Here is a 25,630-nt window from a genome sequence, read left to right on the forward strand (position 1 = left end):
AGTGTCATGTTAAAAAAAACAAAACCAAAAAACAAAACAAAACCCAAAAGAAAAAACAAAACAAAACAGACCCCCAAACAAACAAGAAAAAAAGCCAAAATTTCAGTAAGGCCAGAATTTCACCTGAATTCCAAGACCATATGTTAAAGTCCTGGAATTCCCTGAATAATGCAGAAGAGGTGTATGGTTATGGGGTGGAAAGGCAAAAACACCTGAAAAATGTCGTTTATTTGTTGCCTCAGGCCCTATGTATGGGAAATAAGGGAAGAATCTATGCGCCTTTGCCATTCACTTTTGCTTAGGTAACATACTAAGAGCAAATCTGCTCAGAACTGCTCAACAGTGGCCATGTAAGAGTGCAAAATTTCTTGAAGAAAAATTTCCCCTTGCTGCTGGAGGTCCAGATGATTTCTCAAGAATCAGTCCTGGTCCTCTCAACTTATTGGTGTTTAGTTCTCTGCTACCTGAAGTTTTATCCTGGTACAAAATAAATGCAAAAGGAACATTTAATAAACTGTGGTGATAGCATTTTGTAACCTCTTTGCACTTCCTCGCATAGGTCTAACTGTCAAGATGAAAAACTGAACTCTGTTTTGTTTTTGGATTGCAATATCAAAGATGAAAGTTTGATCATGTCTTTTGGATATAGCTCTTCAGCACAGCTGTCTTGAGTGCTTGCTCGAACTTTTTTTTTTTAAAGCTAGCTTGTCACATCTGAGGCTATCTCAGCGCACATATGACTGAACTGGTTTTTGATCTGAAATGCATAAAAGGTCACTTTCCCAAACTTTATCTTCTGGACCTCAAGTTTTATTGTTAGTAATTTTCTACTATGAATTCCCTTAATGGAAAAAGGCTCTGTTCAGTGTGCCCTTTCAGCTTTCCAGGCAATATCACTTTTGCATTACCCTGCCCTGATTTTTTTTTTCAAAATATTCTAATGTGCAATATGGGAGACGAACAGTACTTAGACACTGCTTTTGGGGTAATACTGGCTATTTTGGGTTATAATGCTGTGTAGTTTCTCTAGCTCTGATGTCTTCAGAGCCTTGTCTAGACAAATACCAGCTGTATTTTGTCTCTGCAAAACTGAACTTAAGCATTAAAGCGGGTCTTAAAATAACCTCTTTGTGCTGATGATCACGCTATTTCTGTGTCTCCTACCTTATGACTTCGTTGTTTTTTTTGAGGAAAATTGCGCATGCCTCACAAGATAACCAGGAGCACCGGAACACACAAATCTCCTCCTTTGCAGCCTTTTGGGGGTATTGTAGGCCGTTGCTGTTTTGCTACTTAAGTAGATTTAGAGCCTCAGATATCAGTTACTCTTTTGGATAATGGATTGTATGAATTTAACATACAAGCATGCTCGTCTCCTTTTCCTGTCCTCCTTAAAGGTCACTGTACAGGAGGGAAAGTTGAGTCATGGGCTATAAACACTTGTAGATCTGCTATCTGATCTAATTCTTGTTCACTTATTGCTTGGTGCTGTGGCAGGTGGACTTTGTCAGGTTTATCCGTGGCGGTGCTACTGACCCTAGTGACCTGCTCCACTCCTCTGCCGAAGGTCCCTTCCCTGTAGTGGGATGGCATAAGTCAGGGTGTGTTGTCTCCTCACCTGCTGCCCTTCCTCGCTGAGCAGAGAGTTGCTCGGAAATGCAACTGTTCCATGTGTATCGTACAGCTTATTGCTGTGGAAAACTTAATTTTATTTTTTTTTAAACTTGCCCATGTCATGTGGAGATCATCTGCAGGATTTGGAGAACTCCGACAAGATGCCCTGGATTGTAGAAATAGTAGTGGTTGTTTAAATAACTCAGAAAAGTAATGCAAAATACTACAATATTCTTGAATATTGCAGTTACTGTGCTTCAGTATCAAAACTGTAGATAGGAGAAGGACTATTGGAAGGGCATGTGGCAACGGGTGTGTTGGAGCTGGTGGTACTAGGAACATTAAATGCCTTGAAGACCGGCAGAGAAGTAATGGATGGTGTCCATTTTTTAGTTCCTGAACATCTCTCATGCTGTCCTGGGGATGAAGCACATAGTGTGGAGGTGGGTTTTGGGTTTCTGTTTTTATGGTTGGTTGTTTTTTAATCCTAATTTAGATTCTGTATTTAAGATGTCTATCAAATGACCTCATATGTCTTTTGTTTGGAAGAATTAGGGCAGAGGGCCACCTTATGACATAATTCAAGTTGTAGTGATGAAATGTACTTGTAGAAGTTTTTTGGGGGGGGAGGTGGGGGGAGTAGTGATAGAAATCCTGGGCAGGTAAGTTGTGATTTATTTTGTATGCTTTCATATCTTTCTAATGTGAGAGCCTTACTCTTTCTGGGTAAAACAGGTCTCACTCAGATGGATCAAATGTGAAATTTCTAAATGTGTCAGTTCTAAAAAACATTTCTGCAAAAATGTTTGGAGGTTTCTCATGATTTGTAGAGTACAAATAATGCAATGCTCTTCAGCTGTAATAAATAAAAATGAGATGGAAAAACAAACACACGCTTACCTTTCAGCCTGCATAAACAGCCTTACTAATCAAGATAAGGGCAAATATCCCTATGATTTCTTTTGATTTAATCACTAGACTATATAAAAAATGTGTGTATATATAAACATAATTCATAAACTCACTTTTCTGAATTCTGACTCCCCATACATGCACTGATGATGTTCCAGCACTCTCTTCCTGTATTTGTTATTTACAAGTGAGTCGCTTAAGATATGTAGAAATAACTAGTAATTACTAAAATGAGATCAGGGAAGAAAAAGGTATAATACCTTATGCGTGCTTTTATTAGCTCTCTTTGGTTACTTCATGTGTGCTATTTAGTCTTTGCGGATTGCTCGTGTGCAACGCGTGCATAAAACATTTTCTTCTGGAAATGCATAAGTGGTTTATGTTTGAGTTGTTCAGTGACCACGGTACAACCAGGAGGCTTGTCTCCCATTGGCTTTGACCAGCACTGAATATTTTGATACTCTGTGGTCTGTGGGCATAGCTTCCTCTCAGTTTACAAGTGCTGTTTGCCACTCCTTGGGACTACATGTGTGTGTAACAGAAATCTGAACTAATGTCAGCTACGTTTTTGGAGTGACTTGAGGACCTTAGTTTAAGGTGGACATCTTTTATTTATATATTTTTGTCTTAGAGGCTCTAAATCTAGTGGAAAGCATTTTTTATTAAAAAAAAAAAATAAAAAAAAATTGGTCTTTCTGTGCCTGAGTGATTAATACCCATGCCCCCTCCCCACAACGTGTGAGATAAATTTGGTAATTTGTTTTAATATATTCTATGACAATCATATGCAGGCATTGTTTGTTGGCATACTGGTGGTGCAAACTGATTCGAAGCAAAGCTCTGAAGAGGAGTTTGGCCTGCCTTAAGAGTATATAGAGAAGGAGAAGATACCTGACCTGTCCTAGTCTGAAGGGAGAACCCAGTATTTATTTCTGAAAGTAAAGGAGAGCATGGATGGATAAGCTGGAGAATGAATGAGTTGGGTCTAGCAGTGGGCATTCTTTAGAGATTTTTTTTAAAAAAAGATAGCATCCTTAGTTTCTGGGAAAGCCTCCTAATGTGGTACACATAGGAATGTGATAGAGATATTAAGACTTACATGTCCTAAATACTTGGAACTTGGAGGACATTGTTACTTGTGTCACTGGAAATACCACTTCTTGGAGAGTTAAGGATATCGCCACAACTTGGTGCCTTGACTTCTGTGTGATGTGTTTGATTCTCCATCTCTGTGGGCGAGAGGGGAAAGTCTTCATGATTTTGTATAATCCCTTTGGGCTAGGTTGAGTATCCTTCAATTTTACAATTTGATTAACAATTTAGAGGGAAGAGTAACCTTGTGAAGGGGAAGAGCATAGCGGAGGGGAAGGTGCTGTGTGAAGCACGCTTTAGCAACATGACTGTATGCAAGGCTTCTGGAGTACCCAGAGGCTGTATCAAGAGGAAGAAGAGGAGCTGACAGGAGCACCATGTGGCTTATGAACCCTGTCAGTGCCCTTCTGAATGTGGGGTTTGTTCTGGTTCCTGAGACTACAGGCTGCTGGAGACCACTGGGAAAACGTGCTGCTCTGTGGACCTGAGAGTGCCACTGGGACAAAGTTGTTTAACTTTGGTGTAGTATAAAAGGTAAACAATTGGATGTTCTAGCTTGTACGTGCTGTCATCATCGCATAGGACTTGCAGAGTCTGTTCTGCACACCCACCCACCCCCTTTTTTTTGTACTTTGTTGATACAATCATTGCATTAGTAGCTTTAAAGTGTGTTTTTTATATGTTACATGTACATATTGTGCTGGAACTGCTCTGAGCCTGGTAGCCAGTATAGGGCATGAACTGTCACAAGTGGAAAACCGGCAAAATGTGATGTGTAACCAGAAATATGTAGTAGTTCTAGGCAGAGAAGTGAGGGAACAGATCCATGCTGTACCTCCCACCTCTGGGGAGGGTCTTTAACATCCATCAGTGGCTGCTTGAGTTTTGGTCTGCAGATACTGCTCATTGGTTAGCTGATGTAAACTAAAATAGCTGGTTAAATTTCCCCCCCCCCCCGCCTTTAATCACCATTACAGTTGGTTTTCTTCCATCTGTTTGCAAGTGGAATGGGAAGAGCTAGCTTAGTCTAAAGCAACTTACTTCTTCCTTAAATATTTCACGCTGTCACCACTGGTTGTCTGAAGTCTTTCTTTCCTTTCAAAAGTTGTGTGTTGTATACAGGCTTTCAGGTACAAGACCCTTCTAAATAAAAGTATATAAACAGACTTTGGTTAAAATTGTTGCGTTTGAGCTGTATCAAGCATAGCTAAAGCTATAGAAGTTCAATTATATCTACTAAAGAGAAAGCTGCCAGAAGGTTTAGTTAAGTATTTATACTATAAAGTCTGTGGTGGGTTTATTCTGTTACAGAGATGCTGTCAAGCCTAAGCCTGGGCTGGCTACCTTATGAATGAAGGCAGATATGCTTATTTATACTCTCTTCTGTAAAAGTTTGGGAACAGTGCTGTTTTTTTTTTTTTCTTCTTTTAAGCCTTGCAGTATTTAATTAGATGGCTTTGTCACCTACTGTGACAGAAAGTACATATAATAGCATGCACGCATGCTGTAGGAAGTTATAGGTCTTGGCCTGTTAGTGCTGTGCCCTGTTGCTTACAAGGGTGACTCTTTCTCTGTTTTGGTTTTTCTGCTCATAGTGGGAAAGGGTGGGATGCAAACCTCTGGCAGGATCACTTCCATGTCCTTGCTGCCTCCAGTAGTGGAACAGACAGGCTCAACAGGGATATCTGGGCAGAAAGAGGGCAAAAAATATCCAGATGCAAGTTTAAAAATTAATCTAGGAAGGGCATTCTAAAAATAGATGAGAGCATTGAACATATATCTATAAGAAAGAGAATGTAAAAGATTTTGGTCCTAAAAGAGGCTCTTTAAAGGGATAGCTGTATATGTCTCAACATGCCAAATTGCACATTTGTGATGCTTAAAAATATTTATTCTTCTTATGAGGGAAACCTGTCTTTGTTTGCTTTCACTGCTTCCTTTTCTTCTTGTAAACTTCAATACTGAGTGTGAGAACATCAGACTGAAGTGGAACACACCCAAATTTAGGGGAAATAGTCCTACTGTGCCTGCAGAAAGTGAGCTCTTTCGAGTTAAAGGCTGAGTTTTTGACCAAACAGCTAACACTTTTAATATGCTAATTATAGTTTATTTCAGTTGTTCCTTTTAGTAGCTATATTGCAGTAAATGTGCCTTTTCCAAGGAGGATAGTCAGTCCCTTAACCATACTGTGCACTGATTCCAGGGGGGAGCTCAACATGAAAATTGGTGAAACTCTAGGGTCTCCTGTGGCTTGGTGGCTTGGTTAGTGTAGTTTCCTTTTGCTGGAAGAAGTAGATTGTATCCAAGGAAATATGCTAATGATTGTGTTGTAATACAGGAGCACAGAAATTGTAGCTGGAAGTAGTACTCCACTGTGTGTGGAGCATAAAACCCATGCACACACTAAAACAGAGTAAGAATGGGACTGTTAAAATTTTACGGGTGTGGGACTAAAATGTGGGGACTTAAGTTGGAGTGAGCATCCAGAAGGGAGGCCTGTGGCAAGAGTATATCCCATCCCAGAGGCCCACAGGCTTATGCCAGCATTCCTGGGGAGTTGTTCAGTCTAGCACTGACAAACACCTGGTTGTAGTTGCATGGAGGCATTACTTAACAATAGAATTATGATAGAATATAGGAAAAGATGCTTGCATAAACCTAGCAAGAACGGCAACATCTTCCTAGCAGTGCAGTGCATTAGGCTAGCCTGTGTATTAGTCAGGGACAGAACTAAGACCAGGTAAGACAACAAGTAACCTCTCACAAGACATGGTCTTCATTCAGAAACAAAAAACAAACAAACAAAATAAGGATATTTATCTCTTTCTCTTTTCTTGCTAGACATGGAGATTAGAAGACAACAAGAACCTGACCTGTGCTTTAGTCTGAAGAATTGAAGTACTTCTCTTAACTTGACCTCGTAATACAGAGGCAAATGCTCTGTTTCCCGTGTATGTGGCCAATGCAGCTGGGATTCAACATTGTTACCAGTGAGGGCTGTCTAACCTTTGCTAATCAATTTTCATTTTAAACTAGTGTAAAATAATGTGAGATTTTGTTTGCACAGAAGGGTGATGTTGTGTATGTGAGGGAAAGCTTGGGCATAGACACTTAATTAGATATGGAAGTATAAGAGAATAGCAAGAGTGAATCCTTATCTATAAAGACTAAGTACACAGATTGATACTACAGCTCAGTTTCACTGAGCAAGGAAGTCCCATGCCTGGTCCATCACCCCTGCCACTTCACTGGTGCAGGCATAGACAGTGGTATTACCTTGTTGGGAGCAATTTAAGGAGGTGCAATTATTTGTCCTATTAAAAATAGAAATGTCTGTGCTGTCTTCATTACTTGAGCCAGCTTGCTGCAGAATCAGAGAAGAGAGTGCTGTCAATGATCAGAGTTGGGGGGAGATGGAGGATATTTAGGGAAAATGTTTGCCCAAGGGCACAAGTGGAAGTAAAGGGAAGTGGGGGACTGGAAGTTTTGTTTTTTAATTTTCATTTTATCACTGCCCCCCACCCCCCCGGCTCACCTGAGCCTAGACTAGATGATCAAGAACAGGAGCAAGAGATGAATAAACAAAACACAAGTTAAGTATGTTGGGTGATTCTCTGAACAAGAAGAACATTTCCTTCCAAGAGACTGTATCAGTGTTGGAAGCTTTCTGTTTTTTTTTTCTCCTTTTCCAATTTTATTTATTCTTAGCACTTTTCCAAAGTAAAGAAAAAACATAATCAGGTTTTTAAGTAGAGGGTATTTTTGAGTGAGGCTTATGACATATTGTACTCTAGTTTTGCTAAAGGAAATTTTATTAAATCAGAAGTCTGACTCATGTGTTACATTCTTTCATTGTAAGATGCAACTCTCTACTATGGTTAATAAGGGACTATTCTAGCCTAGTATTGTATGAAAAGGCACATATTACCACGGTAACTTCTCAGTGCATTGGATAATCTAAACTAATTTAAATAAAAAAAACCCAAACACACAAAAAACCCGGACAGAAAACATAAATTTATGAAGACCACTCATTTCCTGTAAGTTTTGTAGTAACAGGTGATGAAGAGGACAGGCCTTAAATTATTTACAAGTTTGACTGTAGGATAAAAAAGTGGGACAAACTGATGAAATTCCCATTCCAACTAACAAGCCATTCTGACATCCAAAAGTACACTGTAGGCAGAAATAGTATACATGAAAATATTAGTATAACTTGGATAAGAAGGCATCAGTCACAAGAAGGGGATCTAATTTTGTAAGTTTAGGTTCGTGAGACTTTTCTGACTCAGAAACAGGAATAGCTTATAGCCAAACTGAATTAACAGTAAGTAGACAAAATGGAAATATGCTTTTTCGTTTACTACTTTATAGGTTTTGTGTTTAAAGAAAAAAAAGTAACTTTTTTCCTAATACTGAAATGTATCAATTTATTTAATAGCTTAGAGAACATACACTGTTTAACTAAAGTGATATTCTTAGGGAGGTATGGCAAAAGCAAGCAGTGTCTGTTTTTCAGGTAATGAAGTGTTCTGTATAGGAGTTAATTCCATACTTGTTAGATTTGTAGAAATGCTGATAGCACATTCATAGAAAAGTGGCTTGAAAGACTATAGCTTCTCTGCTGCTGAAAAAACAAGCATTGTTTTTTAACTCCCTAACATATTATTAACAACTCACTGTAACGCTTATCCTGAATCAAAATGAGATAAATATCCCTTCAGTGCTCTCCTCCTGTTTTTTTGTGTGCGTATGGTGTAGAAGCATCACTTACAGCAGTAGGAGAGAGTTGAGGGTAGGGGGCTCTAGGATTAGATTGCACTAAACTAATAAATCTGTGAGCAGAAATGGGCACTTCCAAAGAGGTGTATCATGAAGGGAGATGTGGCGTTGTGGTTTCAGTATTGCATTGTGGGTTCAGCACGAATGCACTGAATTGAAGAAGCCCTTTCCACCTTTCTCCTTTTTAGCCATCTTAAGGGGTCCTGGATAGTCCTAGTGTTTGGGTTCTCTCCTTGACGCAGAAAGGCAACTCCAGGCTGTGCAAAAGCAGAGTGAAACCTTGGCCTGTCCCTTTATAGATGACTGGGATGTAGCTGGCTGCCACACATAACGGGACTGAGCAAAGGATGCTGAGATCTGCAGTTCTGGGGGCATTTTTCCTTTAACACAGAAGTTGGACTTCCTGGTTGGTATTCTTGGTTCCTGTCATCAATCTTTAATCTGTGCAGCTGTTGTCTGCACTGGGCATTTGTGTACATAATACCTGTTCAATATGCAGTGTTTCAGAGCTTTGCTCTGAAGACTGGAGGAGACCTATCACAAAGTATTGATGTCCTTGTATGAATGAAAGAGCAGAAAAGGCATGATTGGATATTTCCAAACTAAAAAAGCCCCTTGAAAAGTACTAATAGGTTATCAACGTTTTGTTGACTGCAAATATGGGTACAGAATCATAGAATATCTCAAGCTGGAAGGGACCCGTAAGGCTCATGAGGTCCAAGTCACTGCTCCTCACAGGACTACCTAACACTAAACGCTACGACTAAGAGCATTGTCCAGATGCTCCTTGAACTCTGACAGGCTTGGTGGTGTGGTCACTTCCCTGGGGAGCCTGTTCCAGTGACCGACCACCCTCTCAGTGAAGAACCTTTTCCTAATGCCCAAATGGGTAAGGGAAAGATTTGCTCTAGTTTCTAAAATGTGATCAGTGGGGGATTCACAAGGCTTTCTCCCTTTCATACGGGCAGACTGTGGTGATTCCTATTGGCTTACATTGAGAAATGTTTTGTACTTATTACAAGTACTTTTAGGGTTAATATTGACTGTTGCCATATTTGAACGTTTTATTCCTTACCTGGGTCTGAAACAGTATGCACTGTATAGGACAAAAAAAAATAATTTTTAAGGCATTGTTGTAGGGTTTTGTTTTGTTTTTTTAAATGGCACTGGCTGGATTTTTAGAAAATTATCCTTGTTGCAAACAATTTTGGACCAAATGCGAAATTGTAAGTTATTCAGAAAATTTATTCAAAGTGTTAGGTATCTTTACTAGCTAAAGAGTTTGTACTTTGGGGGCTGAGGAGGGAAGTCTTTTTGTGTTGTCATTGGGCTAACTGAGCTGTCAGTGGTTCATAGTGCTGCATGTGCTGTAATTGCCAAATAGTTGGCTTGACTGATACGTTACTTCTTTCAAATGTTGTTCCTGCTTTGAAAAGTATATTTCGACACCTGTATTCTTAATCTTTTGAATAAAATAATACAAATATGGTTGGACTTGCTGTAGACTTTTGGTTTTCCAGCTGTGTTTGGTCTACATGTAGCTAGCCAGTTGTACGCTAAGTATTAGCTCAGGGTCTGTTGCTTGAGCTATTGTGTTACAGCAATGTAAAGAAGTTTTATAACAGTACAAATGGGCACTTAACCCATATTGGGTTGGCAAGGAACTTCAAAACTACAGTGAGACTCTAATACAGTTATCTATAATAAAATTATTTTTTCTGGCACTTAAAAAGCATTAAGATTCAGCAGTGCTTAAATGCAAAGGAAAATATTGATTACAATTTGGAAACCTGCTGTGAGTTCTCGAGTAAAACTATGTATTTTGATCTTTTACTCTTTAAAAATTAATCTGTTCCTTTTACCTCTGTTGTATAAAAGGCCATGTTCAAGCTGTGTGCGTAAGTAAGATGAGCCCCTGGCTGTTTTCTGTTCCAGCTGTAGCTTTGGAAAATATATTAAAGGCAAGAGCTCATGGAGTTGCCTCTTTTCTTCATGTGAACTCATTATATACCTTGAAATGTTATTCATCTACTGTAAGTAATGTTTTGGAAATAATTGGAAGAATATGTGGAAAGAGATACTCCTCAGCATGAACAGTGGTTCTAGAATCTGACCTTCTTGGCATTGGCCATGATGATAACTCTGGGATTGAAAATGTGAATTTGAATTCTCTCTTCCTTATTTGCGTTAGTAGAGTGCATTCTCAAAATTACTACTGTTCCTAATTAACCATATTCCCTTAAAAAAAAATCATCTGAGATCTTTGATATCAGATGAATGTTTCAGGGTTTTTAAATCCTTTATTCTGGCCGTTGCCTCATCAACAGTGATAACTTTGACTACTTAGTTACTGTGGGGTGTCTGTCTGTCCGTCCCCTTACAAAAACTCATGTGTGTTTCTTTGTGACTCTCCTTGGAGTGCTGATCCATTTTGATACTGCTTTCTCTTTCTCCAGATTCTTCTTCAGCACTGTTACATACTTTGCCTTCAAAAAAATCACCTTGCAGTCATTTTTATTTCGTATACTAGTCCAGCAGAATTGCATTTTCTGTTTAAAAAACAGAAAAGAAAAAAAAAGCAATCCTTTTCTGTCTTTGGGAGTGGTGGTATTGGCGGGGTTGTGTTTTTGGGGTTTGTTTGGGTTTTTTATTTTTCTTTTCAGCCAACACTCTCGCACGTGGTGTTCTGAAGCATTTGTTGACTTCTCTGGATAATTCAGAGTCATCCAGTCTGGTGCTCTTGTCAATAAAAAGATGACTTGCTTTTCCAGGTCATCTTTCCTTTCCAGTTGGACACTGCACATGCTTTGCCTTCAGAGTATGTGGAGATAAAAGTAGTAGCCAGTAGAGGTTAAAGCACTAAAGGCAGTTTACCAGAAACGAGAGTGTTTCATCTGTCCTTTTACATAAGCATTTTGTAATTTGCTGTTGTTCTGAGGTATGTGCAGCCAGCAGTCTCCCAGCCTTCTGCATCAGGACATGGAAAAGCGTACTTATGGGGGCTCCATGTCATGGTGGCAATCTCTGCCATTGTGACCTCCGTGTGAGGCTACAGGCTAGCCTGTTCTTGAGGTGGCACTTGACCAGTGCTACAAAGCTTCAGTCCGAGAAGTAGGCAGCTGCCTGTCTGCGGAGAGGGCATGGGTGGCAAGAACATGCTCGGGCAGTTCTGCAACAGCTGCTTTGGCTTCTGTTTGGCTTCTGGGTGCAATTCAAGGTTTTGGCCTTGACTGCTTTTAAGCATAATGTGACTTGAGCTCCAGCTGAGAGGCTGCCTGCTTTTTTTTGATCCAACATGGCAATTAATGTCAACTGGGATACTTGACCTAGATCATCCTAGTTTTTAATGTCAAGTAGCCATTGGCAGGAAGTTCTTCGAGAAGGACTTTTGACTGTGGAATGCGCTCCCAACCTGGTCTGGTGGAGTCAGCTTGCGGAGCGGGCTCAGTGCCAGGCCTATCTTATTTCTTTGCCTACGGAGATGACAATTGTTCAGTGCTTCTCCTGTTCTCCTTTACCCCTGAAGAAAGGCAGGTTAATGTGGGTTTATAATCACTACGCTAAGATTTTCCATTTCAGCCATGTGAGAAGACAAGTGAAATATACTTTACAGAAAAAGTAGCATACATGCCTTTGTACATAAAAGGGCTTTTTTCCTGAGAGAATATAATTGAACGTTTTGCATGAAATGAAAGCAAAAGACGTTTCCTCACACAGACCAGTTTGAAAGTATGGTAAGTTAAATTTAGATAAGTGCTGTTTTCTTTCAGCTTTGTGGAAGACTGCAGTTCACTGCCAGGCACAGAAAGCTTCCTTCCTGCTGGGAAAGGAGATTTGTCAAACCATTAAAAGCCATCACCAAGTTCTTAAAGTACCATTCCCAAGCCTCACAGCAGAATAGACTGTAATAGGGCCTGCTTTACCCCACAAGAAGGTGTTTGATGCATTTTTCCTAGCCATGCCATTTCTGATGAGTTTGGTCAGTGAAGAAAAATGTTTGGAAGCAAAAGTAGTTTTTGAGAAGGAAGGGTTTTGTCTGGAGTGCTGCATGACAACTGCACACTAAAGCTGGAGTGAACTGTTGGAATATAAACCCAGTCATAACTTTGGCCTGGAAAAACTCTGTTCTCTTACAACTACTGTGAGATGTCTGAACGTTTATTGGCAAATGCCCAACAACCAACCAAGATGACTATGGTTATAGAAGGGTATGAGGGAGGAGGTGGGGAGATAAATTTGATCTAAAGCCCTAAACTTCGGTTCAGGGAGCTGGGACCAGTTTCTAACAGTACAGCTACATCGTGCCTCTTTTTGCTCAGGTGAGAGACTGCCTGGTCCTACAGGCTGAGAGAGTTCAGCTTGCATGTCTGCTTTGGAGAGGATAGAAAAAGTCTAGCCACCTCCCTTTCCTGAACACGTTTTAACCCTTTTCCTGTCAGTCTAGCTTCTAGTGAGCTTCAGGAACATGGTTTAAGAGAAGAAAGGAGAGGAATTAAAGAGATTAGAAATAAGGAAAAAAGTTACTTGTTTCTGGAAAAGGTTAGGAAATAAAACAGAAGTAGAATTAGAGAACTTGAGAATACTCATAATTTTGGTTCTTGACTATGCAATAAAAAAAGATGACTCTAAGGAAAAATAAGAAGTAACAGATGATAAACCTGATCAGGTGGCTTGATTCAAAGTCAATTGAGGATTCAATGGTTTCAGTGGATTTTGGGTAATACTTTTTTTTTTTAAGTGTAGAACAAAAGAAAAAAGGCTTAAGAAATGGAAAACTTAAAGGAAATAAACTAGAAGAAAATACATAGGTCACACCTAAAGGGAAAGATCTTTTGGTAAGTCTTTTTCAAAGACTAGTAATGAAGAGAGGAAGTTTCTATGCTAATGAGAAGAGTTACTACCTGGAGTGAGGCAATTCTTGTGACATCTGAGGAGAAAAGTACTGAAGGAATAGGTGCAAGCTGCCAAATATGTTGAAATAAACGTGCTAATTACTGTCATGTAACCAGTGGGACTGGTGTTTCCCACTAGCAGGCATCCACTGTACGGAGTGGGAAACTCAAAACTTACACAACCAGTGTTCTGTTACTGATTCTTAAATGAAGAGGATTAAGATGGTGCTAGGACATAGTGTGGAATTTATCTCGCCTGTGTTATAGATGTCTACCTCTTGAGTGGAAGGTGGGGGGAAGACCCTATGTATACTCAGCACAGAGATACAGGAACCCTGTAGAACTCTTACCAGGCACTTTTAGGGTGTGATTCATTTGACCTCCTTTAAACATGTGCTATAGGATGAGTTCAGTAGAAGAGCCTAGTTCTTCCCATGGGCTGTATAGGGAGACTAACATGACCTGTTCAGATACAGACACCTACACTGTAAACATCTTTATTTGGTCACATGAATTCTGGCTTGGTGTCCACATCTGAGAACGGAAAGGCAAGGGTGCTCTGTTATTATGGCCTGTGGTTAAGTGTCAGATGCTCTCCGTCCTAGTTGGGTAAAGACTCACCACCTTTTCAAAATGGAAGCTGGCATTCCAGGGCCTCCAGAGATCTGCCCAGGTAGGGATAACGATTCATGCTGAAGCATTGCAGGGCATCACCCCTGTGCCATCTCTTCATGGGCAGCAGAAGCAAACTGGTTGTGACTCATTGCTTCTCTTGTGTCAGTGTACATGGACACCAGTGGTGGATTGAGCTACGAGGCCGGGTCCTGCAGCATCACTGGCAAGATGTGAGCACGTGTATGGTTCACCTAGCTCTCGAGCAGGCAGCACCTTCAAAGAGCTGGAAGTAGTAGCCCATTGAATTGCCCTCATCTAGCAGTGATTGATTTACAGGTGAGCATGTGTAGATGTGACAAGTGGTCAGATGGTGAGCTCCACAGGGATGCTGTTACTGGTGAGCAGAGTGTACGTTCTGGTGACAGGCTTGATGCTTACCTGTAAATCACACACATTTGGTGGGCCATGAAAAGTAAATGATCTATTGAAGTTGGTTCCTGGGTGAAATTGGAGTGTTGTGCTGTATCGTTAAATAGGGCCACATAAAACACAAGAACTCTTGTTATTACTAAAAGTAAGTAATTTTAATCTTTTGTTTGGACTATAAGTAATATGGAGATGTTACCATTCTCTTGCTTGTTTCTATCATATCCATACAAATCTGCTTTTATTACTTTAGGGCTTTGAGATTTCTGTTTATGCTGCAGAACTCCTAAATAAATAATGTATCTTTATTTTACTTGCAAACTCAATGTAATTTTTTTCCTCTCAAATTTTCCCGTGGTTTATTTGAAATACCAGTATATTATATGGTGGCTGCAGTGTTATTTCTCTGGGTACACAGTATAATGGATGTCTCTGGAACTGATTTTTTTTTTTTTTTTAAAAAAACAGAACAGTTTTAATATTCTGTTATTGTGAAATGTGCTCAAGTTAAATTTTTCAGGAAATTTTTGATAGGGAAGCTAATAAAAAAACTTGTTTTGATTTGAAGTTAGATTAAAATTCAAGGCACTGGACTAATCCTTTTTTAAGAAATGAAGGGGTGTCAAATTTAGTGTTATGACTTATGAATTATTTTATTAAAGTACATTTTAAAAGGCAGCCTTCTTGCGAGTGACTTCATTTTTATTGCAAAAAAACATAAACAGATCATTCTCGTTATTACACCTATTCTCTTAAAGTGCTCATTGTCTCTGTGCAGGCTCATTTTATAATGTGTGCATCTGGTAATGAAAATAATAATTAAATTCTTTCACAATGAAACTGTGATGGGGGGAGGGCAGGGGTGGAGAAAGCTCAAGTAATAATAGCAGTCAGACTCATACCTAGTAAAGCTGGCTAATTGACTAGTAAGGCTGATTCTTCACCTAATGCATTTTAAAGCCTAAAGTTTTATAGTTTAAAGCAGTGGTTCTCCTTTTCCAATAAGCACTCCCTATTTGGAAACACCACTTTTTTTTCCTCTTATTCTTCCCTTATTTTTTTCACCCTTTTCTGCCACCCGCCCGCCATGTCTTCTCGCCATCCTCATGTATGTGTTCGGACCTTCAGCCATTGAGGAATTCTCTTGTACTGAGGCTGTGAGTGGCTCGGGCACTGACTTGGAAAAGTTTGAAGAAGATGCTGCTGAGGAGGTTGGAGAGGTCTGAGAGAAAGTGGCTCTGTTGGTCCAAAAAAGTGCACAAAGGTGATGAGCCACGTTATATGACCAAACCCTAGTAAGTCTCTCATTCCTGGGAAAGATGAGGATGTAATCTATAGAGCTGAGTAGCACAACCAAACTGATGTGGATTAACATAGAGCTATTTTGGTGAGTCTGTGCTGATTAAAACGTAGGAAATAATGCAACAGTTGTGTTGCAACATGGCTGACTGAAAGTATTTGGATTAAATCTGATTTAGTTTTTTAGTTCTTAATCTCCCTGCTTTTCATTTTGCTATTGCTTATTTTCTTTGTTTGGGATGGTGTGCTTTCTTCATGGTTTTTGTTTGTTTTTTTTCTGAATCCTTGCCTTTTCTTTTAAATCTTTTTTTTTTTTTTTAAATGGCCTCCATTTATACTACTTGGCCCAACAGCACCTCTAACCACTGTTTACTTTCTTTGTCTTCTGCATTCCTTTCAAGGCATATTCAAACAGGTCTGCTATTGAGTTAGGTCTTGAAAATAATAGAAGCAGCATCAAATGTTTTGAGAGCTTGGGACAAAGTTTTGACAGTGCTCAAGCTCAGCATAGTCACAGAGTTCTGTATTCAGGTCATCTTGCAGGCACAGATTGAAGCTGAAATAGTCTCCCTGCCTTGGACTGCGTAATGATTCCACTTGTTTAACTGAGGGGAGGAAAACGAGGTGGGAAAGATGTCAGACCTGGCTGGGTATGCGGCTTTCAGCTTGGGGCAGCTGTAGTACCAGGGACCATCTTTTTCAGGATGCCTTTCAATTGTACCTGAGGCCTGGGGTGGCCTGGGTCCATATAAAATGTGATTTTTTTTGGGAAGGCTGGTCTGATTCATGCACGAGTGCTGCAGGTTTGGTATGGTGTCAGTTTTTACTTTTGAGATTAATCATTGTAGTGTTTTAATAAAACGGATGTACAGTGTACTTTATTAAAAAAGGCAAATGGTATACAATATTAAAGACCTAAAAGATGCACTAAAATGATAGCATGTAATATTAAGACTTACCTTGCATGAAGTGACTGGTTTTGAAGCTGCTGCTCCTTCGTTAATTTGGAAACTAATTTTGGTCTTTCTTGGACTCATTTAAACTTTCTGCTTCAGTCACCACCTGTAGTTGTTTATTCCACTACCCTTAGCATTAAATACTTCTGCAGGACCTATCTATTTACTTGTATTTTCAATCAGTTGCTTTATGTAACTTCGAAAATGTCTAAGTCATCTCAGAATATCTTCTTTCCTGATGACAAATCAACCTGGATCCTTTAACATCTTCATTACAAATGTCTAAGGTCACGTATCACCTTTTTTTGACATTTGTATTCTTCTTTACATCAAAAATGAGAACCAACATTTTTTCTCATTTGCCTGCAGCAGCTGTATCCTTCAGACTTTTTTAGGGCCGATTATTTAAAATATACTCCCTGTCTTATCTTCTCCCAGGGTAGGTTTTTCCAGAAACTTATAAAAAAGAAAAATTTGGTGATGAAAAGCCAAGTTTGGCATGGCAAAATCTGAGTTTCATGGGAGGATTTGCAGCTATGTTTACCTGTAGCAAACATTTTGTTATGTGAGACAGAACTTGATGGAAAACTGTAACTCTGCGCTTTGGTTTGTGCTTTTCTCTTTGGCCGTTAGAAGAGAAGAGAGTAACCCAGGTGCTCAGCTGTGCTGGTGGCTGCTCTGGAGGGGTGAACCAGCAGACCCCAGGTCTCACCGCTTACCTGCCACCCTCTGCAGGAAGCAGCTTCGTCATCCGACATGGCTTCCTTCTCCATGAAAAGCTCCTTCCCTTCTCAGGGGAACAGCAGTGTTCAGCCTCTTACGCTCCCCGGCTCTGTCACAGACATCTGTTCTGGCCAAAGAGCATCCCTATTAGAAATAACTAAAAAACTTTTGCATCTTTCTCCATGTAAAGCCATCATCTATACATCAAGCTATGCACTGCCAAGAACTTTTTTTTCTGAAATGAGTTGTATTTTGAGAGTGTGCTGTAGAAGACTGCCTATTCATTGTTTTTGTTTACATCCACAGAACTAGAGTTACGGTGTGTTACATCTGACTAAAGGGGAAAAAATCTTTTATGGGGACATTATCAAGTTCAGCAGGTTGTAAGCCTTACTTGTTAGAACTTCTAAATTGTTTTAAAAAGAGCATGAGGATGTTGTGTCCCATGTACTTGTTTTGGCAACAAATTGGGAGGGGGAGAGCAGGGACAGAGAAGAAGGTAGGAGAGTGTAAATGCCATGCACAGCTGATAAAGAGTTCGCTCACTTCTACCATGTAGAGATAGACCCAGAAACCAGAGTTCAAATCCATGTCCAGGTTTGTACTGTGCTTTTAGTGAACCCATACAGACTACTACTTAAAAACTGAAACCCAACTACTCTGATGGAAGAGCTCAACTGTGTAAGTACAGAAGAAAATTAGTTGGAGGTTTTGGCCCTTTCCTGCCGTTTTTCTTGTGGGCATTGGTAGTGTGGTGTATACAATGCATGTAATGTCTAACCAGTGTTTCTGTCTTGGTGAATGACGTTGTGTGACATTTGTATGTCGTGTTAGTGGTTGTGAGAAAGTACGACTTTAGAAGTTGCTTACATTTAAAGTGCTTTATTAGATTTATTTCCCGTTTCAAACAACTGAGAAGTGGAAAGTTGTTTTCCTGATGGGTGGATTAAAGAATTTTCTATATGTTCTTTACCATTATGAAAGACTAGTAAATCCTGTTTCCATGAGGGTTGGTAAATTTTTATGAGTAATTGGTCAAGATAATTTGGGTGTACGGTTTATTTGTTTGTTTTTCCACACCACTGATAGTCAGGTTTCTAGAATGAATTATGTTCTTGCAGGACATCTGATACAGTTTGTCTGCAAAAAAAACATATTGGGAAGGGGTGGTTTTGTTTTTTTTTAAAAAATAACAATACAATCCAGTAGCTTTGTTCCAAAAAGCATGTATCAATGAGCCTTCATTGTTCTTGAAATAATACTTTTTCTCATTTGCATTCCTTGATTTCACTGTCTACCAAAGGAATGGGAAGATCTTCATATTTCTAATGATGATTGATTGGTGTTTGTGAAATTTTTTTATTTTATCTCCCCCCCCCATCAATCATGGTCATTAATCTGCTCTTGAATTTGTGGACTCAATTTTGCAAGTTTTATGTTTGTCCCATCATCCATCTGTCCATTCCCCCCGTCATTGCCGTCCTCTCCCCTACCCCTATCCCCCTGCCCCCTGACTAACTAGTGTTGAAGCCAGTAGGTTGATTTATGTGATTAGATTTCTTCTGCTCAGGTTCAGTCACTGTTGTCTTTGTACTTACCGATCCATATGCTTGTTGTAAGGCTCAGTGAAATGGGGAGGATGATTCAATAGGCAAAATTCTTTTTCTGTATTTTTAATTCTGAAATCTTCTGCTGATAAACGGAAAAACTGTGGATAGAAGCTTACCTGGTTGTTACTAGAAATTCTAGACCTTACCTTTCAGAAAAGTTTGTTAATAAGGCAAAAAATAACTCAGAGCTGTTACTTGTATCTGATGACAAAGAAACATCTGCTTGAAGAGCTTACAGTGACCCAGTTTAAATAGTCTGAACTGTGCTAAAACCAGTTCTACGGTATCAGGGTTTTTTCTTTCTCATTTTGAAAGAATCAAAGATAAATGTCTTGCACATTAAGGAGATGAGCTATAATAAAACATATATGGATAATATGGCAGCAGTCCAAGAGCATTAGTATGCATGCCCTGATCGAGTTGTGGTGGCAGCTAGCAGTCACTCTCAACTTACAGTTAAATGCTACTCAGTGAGCATGGCGAGCCTTCCTCGGTGAACTGTACCTGTTTTGAAAGGCAGAAACTCACCCCAGTTTAAGGTATTTGTTGCCTGGATTGGTGTGAAACCTGTTGATTTGGAGAACTAGTGCCCAGCCTCTCCAGGGAGCAACATTTGTTATGGAGGATGTGGACCACAGGTGACAATGTCTGTAGCTGTGTGGATAACTGTGTTAGGATGGAGCATGTATGCATTGTAACAGAAACGTGTGGGTAATACACAGTCATGCTGACAGACATGGAGCAAAATTCACATATATTAACAGGCTTATAACAGTTACGTGAGCACCGTCACTACTGCCTGATAATTTCTGCCCAGTTTTTTGATAGAGCGGAGGCTGCAGGTTCTTAGGAAACACAGCGGTGGGAAATCAGATGTGAGAGTAAATCCCCTAGCCCTTGCTGCTTCCTTCCCATATCTAATTTGCCATGGGGGAGGACAGCAAAGAGTGGGCGGCTGGCCAGATGAATTGTTACAGTGGATTGGATCTGGTCAGCAAGCTGCAGCATGGGCATTTTGGTTTGCATTACAAAAAAAAAAAAAAGGTTTTATACGAATTTATGACCCAGCTTGCCTTGAAAGACAGGTACATTAGATGTTGATGATTGTTATGTTTAAAGACCAGGTTCCTTTTCTGTTCTTAAGTAGAAGACTTTTGGAAGATCTTAGTAGTTTCTTTTCCATGATTATCTATTTATTCCCTTTGCTTAGGGCGGGAGTAATATTTACTGCTTCTCTGCATTATTACATGCTTCTTGCAAGTATTCAGGCTTTTGCTTTATTATCCTTTGGAGACTCTTTCACAGAGAAATGAACCTTGATGTCAGGTGGTAGCGAGCATGAATATTCCAGAGCCAAATTGCTCCTACTGTGGAAAACCTCATACATAGGAAGAGAATTAAGGGAAGGAAATTTTCCATGAGGTTCTTCCCACAGCCCTTTCTCGTCTGTTCTTTATATTCCAATGGTGAATGCAACAGATCAGAAGAGAAGGTTGCTTCACGAGCATGGGAGATCCTTTGGCTAATGTTGGGATCCACAACGCAGAGCCATCTGTGTAGGTGCACTCTGTGTACGGTTGTTAGATTTGTTGGTTGTCTCTGGCTTTTGCAGGGGTACTATAAAGTTAATTTTGCTCTTGTGAGCAAATAAATTGGTTCCTTTTATTTTTTCAGTGGTCAATACTTTGTTGATTGGTGATGCTTTGTTTGATGCTTGTTAATGCTAACACACAAAAGATTGCAAGGAGGAGAGGTTTAGGGTTTTGTGTTGGTTCTCTCCCTAATATGGCTGATCCATTAACCACGAAAGTTGAAACAACCTGTAGGATGACTTCTGATGTTTATGCATACCACTATTTTATAAAGGTTGTAAATTATATTTAGAGTAGTAACCAAAACATTTCACCTCCTTTATCTTTTAAAGTTAGTACTCAGTTTGTTTTTTCCCAATATTGCATGTTCTGCTTATCCATGATTTCTCAATAGTAGGTCACTTGTACAGCAGGAAAGATGGCATAATGGAATAATGTTGTTTTTTGTGATTATGGATGTTATGTACATTTCTAATAGCTCAAACCATTTTTGTGATGTTAATGACAGTTCGGAAAGCTGAAAAAATTCCTTTTAAGTTGCTTTTTGGTTTTGAGGAAAATAATTATTCTCACAGTATTTTAATTTAGCAAATCTGTGTTTTTATGTTGATTTGTGCCCCTTGAAGAATGCGTTTTATGTCTGGTGCACAGACATATTGTTAGTCATCCTAAAGTGAAAATAATTGATAAGTGACAAAGGTCTTGTAAATGTTTTGAAATCTTTGAGTGCATTTACAAAATTTGTGAAAGCTTCATATTTCTGATTCTTTAAATCAATCAGCCTGAGGGTGGTGGTGGGGACAGTTGTACTACTGGCAAAATATTAAGAATTAGACAAACTTGAATGGACTGTTTCACACTTTGAAAAACTGGAGTTATGTTTTGTAGTGTGCACTAAATACAAATTTAATGTGACTTCTGAAAAAGCAGAACAGTTTTAGTGTGCTCTGTATTTTCCGAAGCCAGTAGTTTGGCAAGATCTGCTGTAGTTTAAAAAATTGTTACGAGCATGGAGCTGTTGTGCTGTTTTATTGAGGCAATGTGTTTAGTTTGAGGGTTTGTTTACTACAAGACAGATGAGAGGCTTTGTTTCTAAAAGGGTCTATCCAGTGTTTCTTAGAAAGGGAAGAGAATAATTCAGGGTAATTGCCTAAGAACTTTCTTTCCTTTCCCTTTTTATTATTTTTTAATTATTTTTGTTATTATTTTTTATTTAAAAACATTACTGGTTCTGATGACTTGGTCCGTACCTAAACTTACAGCACTGGCTTTGACTAGGAATAGAATAAATCTCACCTGCTCCTACTAAAGTTTCTGTTGACTTTAATGTGAGATTTAATACCGCTTCTAAGTTATATGGTAGGAAGTAGTCAAGAGGTCTAAAACTTAGAAAGGTAATAGAGATTCATAAACGCTTGAGTTACTAAGGTTGGAGGAAAAAAAAAGGAGCCTAATATGTTGCAAATTTATATGTACGCAGTAAAGTGGGAATCCCTGGCTTGAGTATAAGGCGAAGCACCTGCAATCCTAAATTAAGAATGTTGTAAAGTGAAATAAAACAGTAAGAGAATATGTGTCATAGAGGGATTTCTGATGCTCTTGCTAGCTGGAGAGGAGGTTTGAGTCTCTGTATGACCTAGGAATTAGTGTTGTTGAAGATAAAACGAACCATGTTTGGGAGAAGGAAATGTACTTGGCAACGGAGTACCCAAATATACTTGGTAACCAGGCATCACTGCTGACTACTGTTGGCTTCAGCGATTTTGTTGGACACATGGCAACAGTATTACAGTGTGATCCTTGCTGGAACTGTTCAAGTGTAATTAATTCTTCTGTTGGGCTTATCTGGTTGTCAGCTTCTTATTTGCCTCTCAAAATGGCCTGGGGTACCAGGATGAAGTATACATGTCTAACATAGACACGCATGTGGAAATAAGGTGCATGTACACAAAAGATGGCTGCCTGCCAGACACTTTTAGTTTTTCACTTTTTGTAACAAGCTATATTTTCTGTGATCAGTATGCTGCTTCTTGCTTTGTAATGATATCTGAGATTTCCAAAGACAATAGAAGAGTATTTAAACAAGAGTATTTGAAGGTGAATACTGGCAATGCAATGTTTCTGTGATGATACAGAGACCCATCTATTTGTTGAAAAAAACAAAACACATTGTGTTGGGGTTCCCCCCCCCCCCCCCCCCCCCGGCTTGTGATATTTCTTTAGCAATCAGGTGTTCACAAAATATTATTAATAGTTAATACAGCAAATCAAAAGTGTAAAATATGTGCTTGCTTTCCCCCCTCAGTCCCGCATCCTTAATTATAAGAAGGAAGAAGTGATACAGAAGCCTAAGGAGGTTGGTTGGGGTGATGAAAGAAGAGGACTGGGGAATAGGGAATCTTCTTTAACTTTATAAAACAAACTTGTGGGTTTTGGGTTTTTTGTTGTTGTGTGGTTTTTTGTTTGTTTTTTTTATATATTGCAAATTATTGTTTAATGTCGGTGGCTCCCCGCCCCCTTTTTAAGTGCAAATGTAGAAAAGCTTGTGTTTGGCAGAGCAGGGGAAGGAGCTCAAGAACCTGGTTCTATACTGGATGCCTTCAAAGGCTAAGAATGGGAGGTGTAGCTTAGACTTGGATATTGCAGGAGTTGAAACTTATTTTTACATAATGTTTATACCTCCCAGATATGGGTGGCTGCGAAGATTGAAGGCTAAATTAGAGTCTATGTTAATAAAGGTAGCCAAGTAGAATTACTAACAGACAACTGATTAAGGCAACTTTAAAGGATGTCTTTTCACCATTTAAAGATGTTTCCAGACATCACTTTGCTCTGAAGTGCACTTAAAAAAAATTCTGTGCTCTGCAGACAGCCAAAAAGCTGTGCTTGTGAATGTTAAAAATGACCTTGAGCAGAAGAACTCAGAGGTTGTTGTTGGCTTTGTACTAAATAAAATAAACTGGCACAGCAATGAGAAAAACCTGCATTAAGGTTCAGGGCCCTGATTCAGCAAAACACAAACTTAAACATGGTTACGGTCCTTATTCTTCTGTGAATGCTCATGTAATTCTGGATTGGGACAGAAGTTAAATAGTAGAATAAACCATATTCATGAGTGTATGTAATATGAAGTGTTGATAATGTCCTTAGATGGGTATCTGAGATGTCTGAAGCAGGAAAGGAACGCCCCAAATTGAGTAGTGCTTTCTGTGCAAGCAGTCAGCCTCGCTTTTTTTGAGATGCACCTTGAGGAGAGGTGTCCCCAGGTTTGGAAGTTACTGCTTTTGGCAAAACATCTGCAGAAGATTGTTGCTGTGAGTGTTTGAGAATTGTTGGGAGACCTAAATTAAATGTCTGGTTTTACTAGCAAGGTGCAGAAGATGCTGGAGTATTAATTGAGATCTCAGTGGGATAAGGTTATTTCCCTTGTAACCATATAAACACTAATAATCTATTAAGACTTTTTTCCCCCCTGTGGATATGGAAAGAATAGCTGTATTTGATCACTTCAATCTACATTATTCAGTACTTCTTGCCCTTAACTGTCAGTCTTAAGCAATAGTTACATACTAGCATAACTAGTGTATTGCATACTAGTATGAGAATGCTAGCTATATTAAGTAAACTTGAAACTAATACGCTAATAATAAGGCTTCTCTACCTTTGCTTCTTTACATCTAATTTCCGTGACCTTAGTTAAGATGGGTAGAATCCATATAAACAAGTAAGTAGATGTACCTAACACTTCATAATAGTATTCATCTTCATTTTTCAGCTATGTTTTTCTTTTTCTTTATAACCATTCTAAGATTTATCTGTGCTAATGTTTTATCTGTTATTTCAGTACTTAATTTGTATCTGGTGATAGGTTTCATGCAAGCACACTTGTTTTTACTATATTAGTATTACTAGGATATTAGTACTATAAAGAACAATTTATCAAATTTTCCATTTAGTCAAGTTGCATAAGTAGCCCCCCTTTACCTAATTTGCACTTAAAAAAAATTGTAATTGCTTTACAGTATAGCTATCTCATAAACAGTGTAACAGAACATAAAATAACGAGAATCATAATTTACAACTTTTGTCTCCAGAAAATTCTCATGTGCGGTGCTAGACCAAGGGCTGCTTTCAATGCTGCTGGGAAGTTAGGTCAGCGACGTTGGATGACATAGTCTCAGGACAATTTTTCAACTGTTCCTTGTTAATACCAGTACCGATGGGAGTATCTGTGTTTGCTCCCAAGAGAATGTTTTTGTCAATAGCATCTTTGCTTTGGCAGATAATGGTTTCATTTAATAATGGGGTCCAGGTGGGAAGAGAATACATTATATTAAATTCTGCCATTTTGTCCCCTTTCTTTTTCTGCGCAGAGGTACACTGCACAGAAAATAACTGCCTTACGCTTAAAGAACGTTAACAGTGTATAGTCAGAATCAGCAGTTAGAAAATGGCAGAATTAAGGTTGTGCAGACAACCTGTACGTGGATGGGTTGTAAAATGCTTGTCCTGTCCATTATAGGGCTTGCACGTATTTGTGCAAGTGTGCCTATGTAGGGAGCCATGCAGATAGAAAACAGCCTCCCTCTCTGCGCTTGCTGGCCATGAGAAATTGTAGTCGCAAAGACCATTTTTATCAGATGGTTAGCAATGAATGACGGTCTAACTTCACAGGTGCTATGTTGTCACGATGGCTGTGTTTTGGGTATATGGGCGTGCAGGTTGCTGCTGTAGCTTTTTGAGTCGTGGCTAGGTGCTGAGTAACCGCACTCACTGCTTCTGTCTGATGTTCTTAGGACAACCTGTTTTGGAAAGTTTTCGCTGGACTGTTGTGGCCCTGGAAGAAAGCTGCTAATTTGTGTTTTTGGGTTTTGGCTTCTACTTTTGGCAGGGCCGCACAATGTGTCCCATACTTGGCAGCAATGACTACCTGGCTTGAAAGCTTTTGTTGCATCTTTAAATCATCCCGCTCAGCTCAAATGTTGCAACATGAGTTCTTTGTTTTTGTTTTGGGGGTTTTCACAACACTTGACGTTTGGAAAACCCATAATATATTTCTGTTTTGTTATATGTTGGAGAAACTTAAGAACTGCAGACATTGCATGGTCGGCTGCACG

At 39.3% G+C, this 25,630-nt stretch overlaps 2 protein-coding genes across 6 annotated transcripts in view; one reads left to right on the forward strand and one right to left on the reverse strand.

Annotated features, from left to right (window-relative positions):
• The window catches only part of LOC142034093 (uncharacterized), a 54,039-nt gene extending 36,693 nt beyond the window's left edge, over positions 1–17,346 (reverse strand). The window contains exon 1 of the mRNA XM_075034804.1: positions 17,301–17,346. Within this exon, the coding sequence (XP_074890905.1) occupies positions 17,301–17,346 (46 nt within the window). The remainder of the gene's footprint in view (positions 1–17,300) is intronic.
• The window catches only part of NRIP1 (nuclear receptor interacting protein 1), an 80,272-nt gene that overhangs the window by 14,858 nt on the left and 39,784 nt on the right, over positions 1–25,630 (forward strand). The window lies entirely within an intron of this gene.

Source organism: Buteo buteo, chromosome 8 (genome assembly GCF_964188355.1).
Source record: "Buteo buteo chromosome 8, bButBut1.hap1.1, whole genome shotgun sequence".
NCBI classification, from domain to species: domain Eukaryota; kingdom Metazoa; phylum Chordata; class Aves; order Accipitriformes; family Accipitridae; genus Buteo; species Buteo buteo.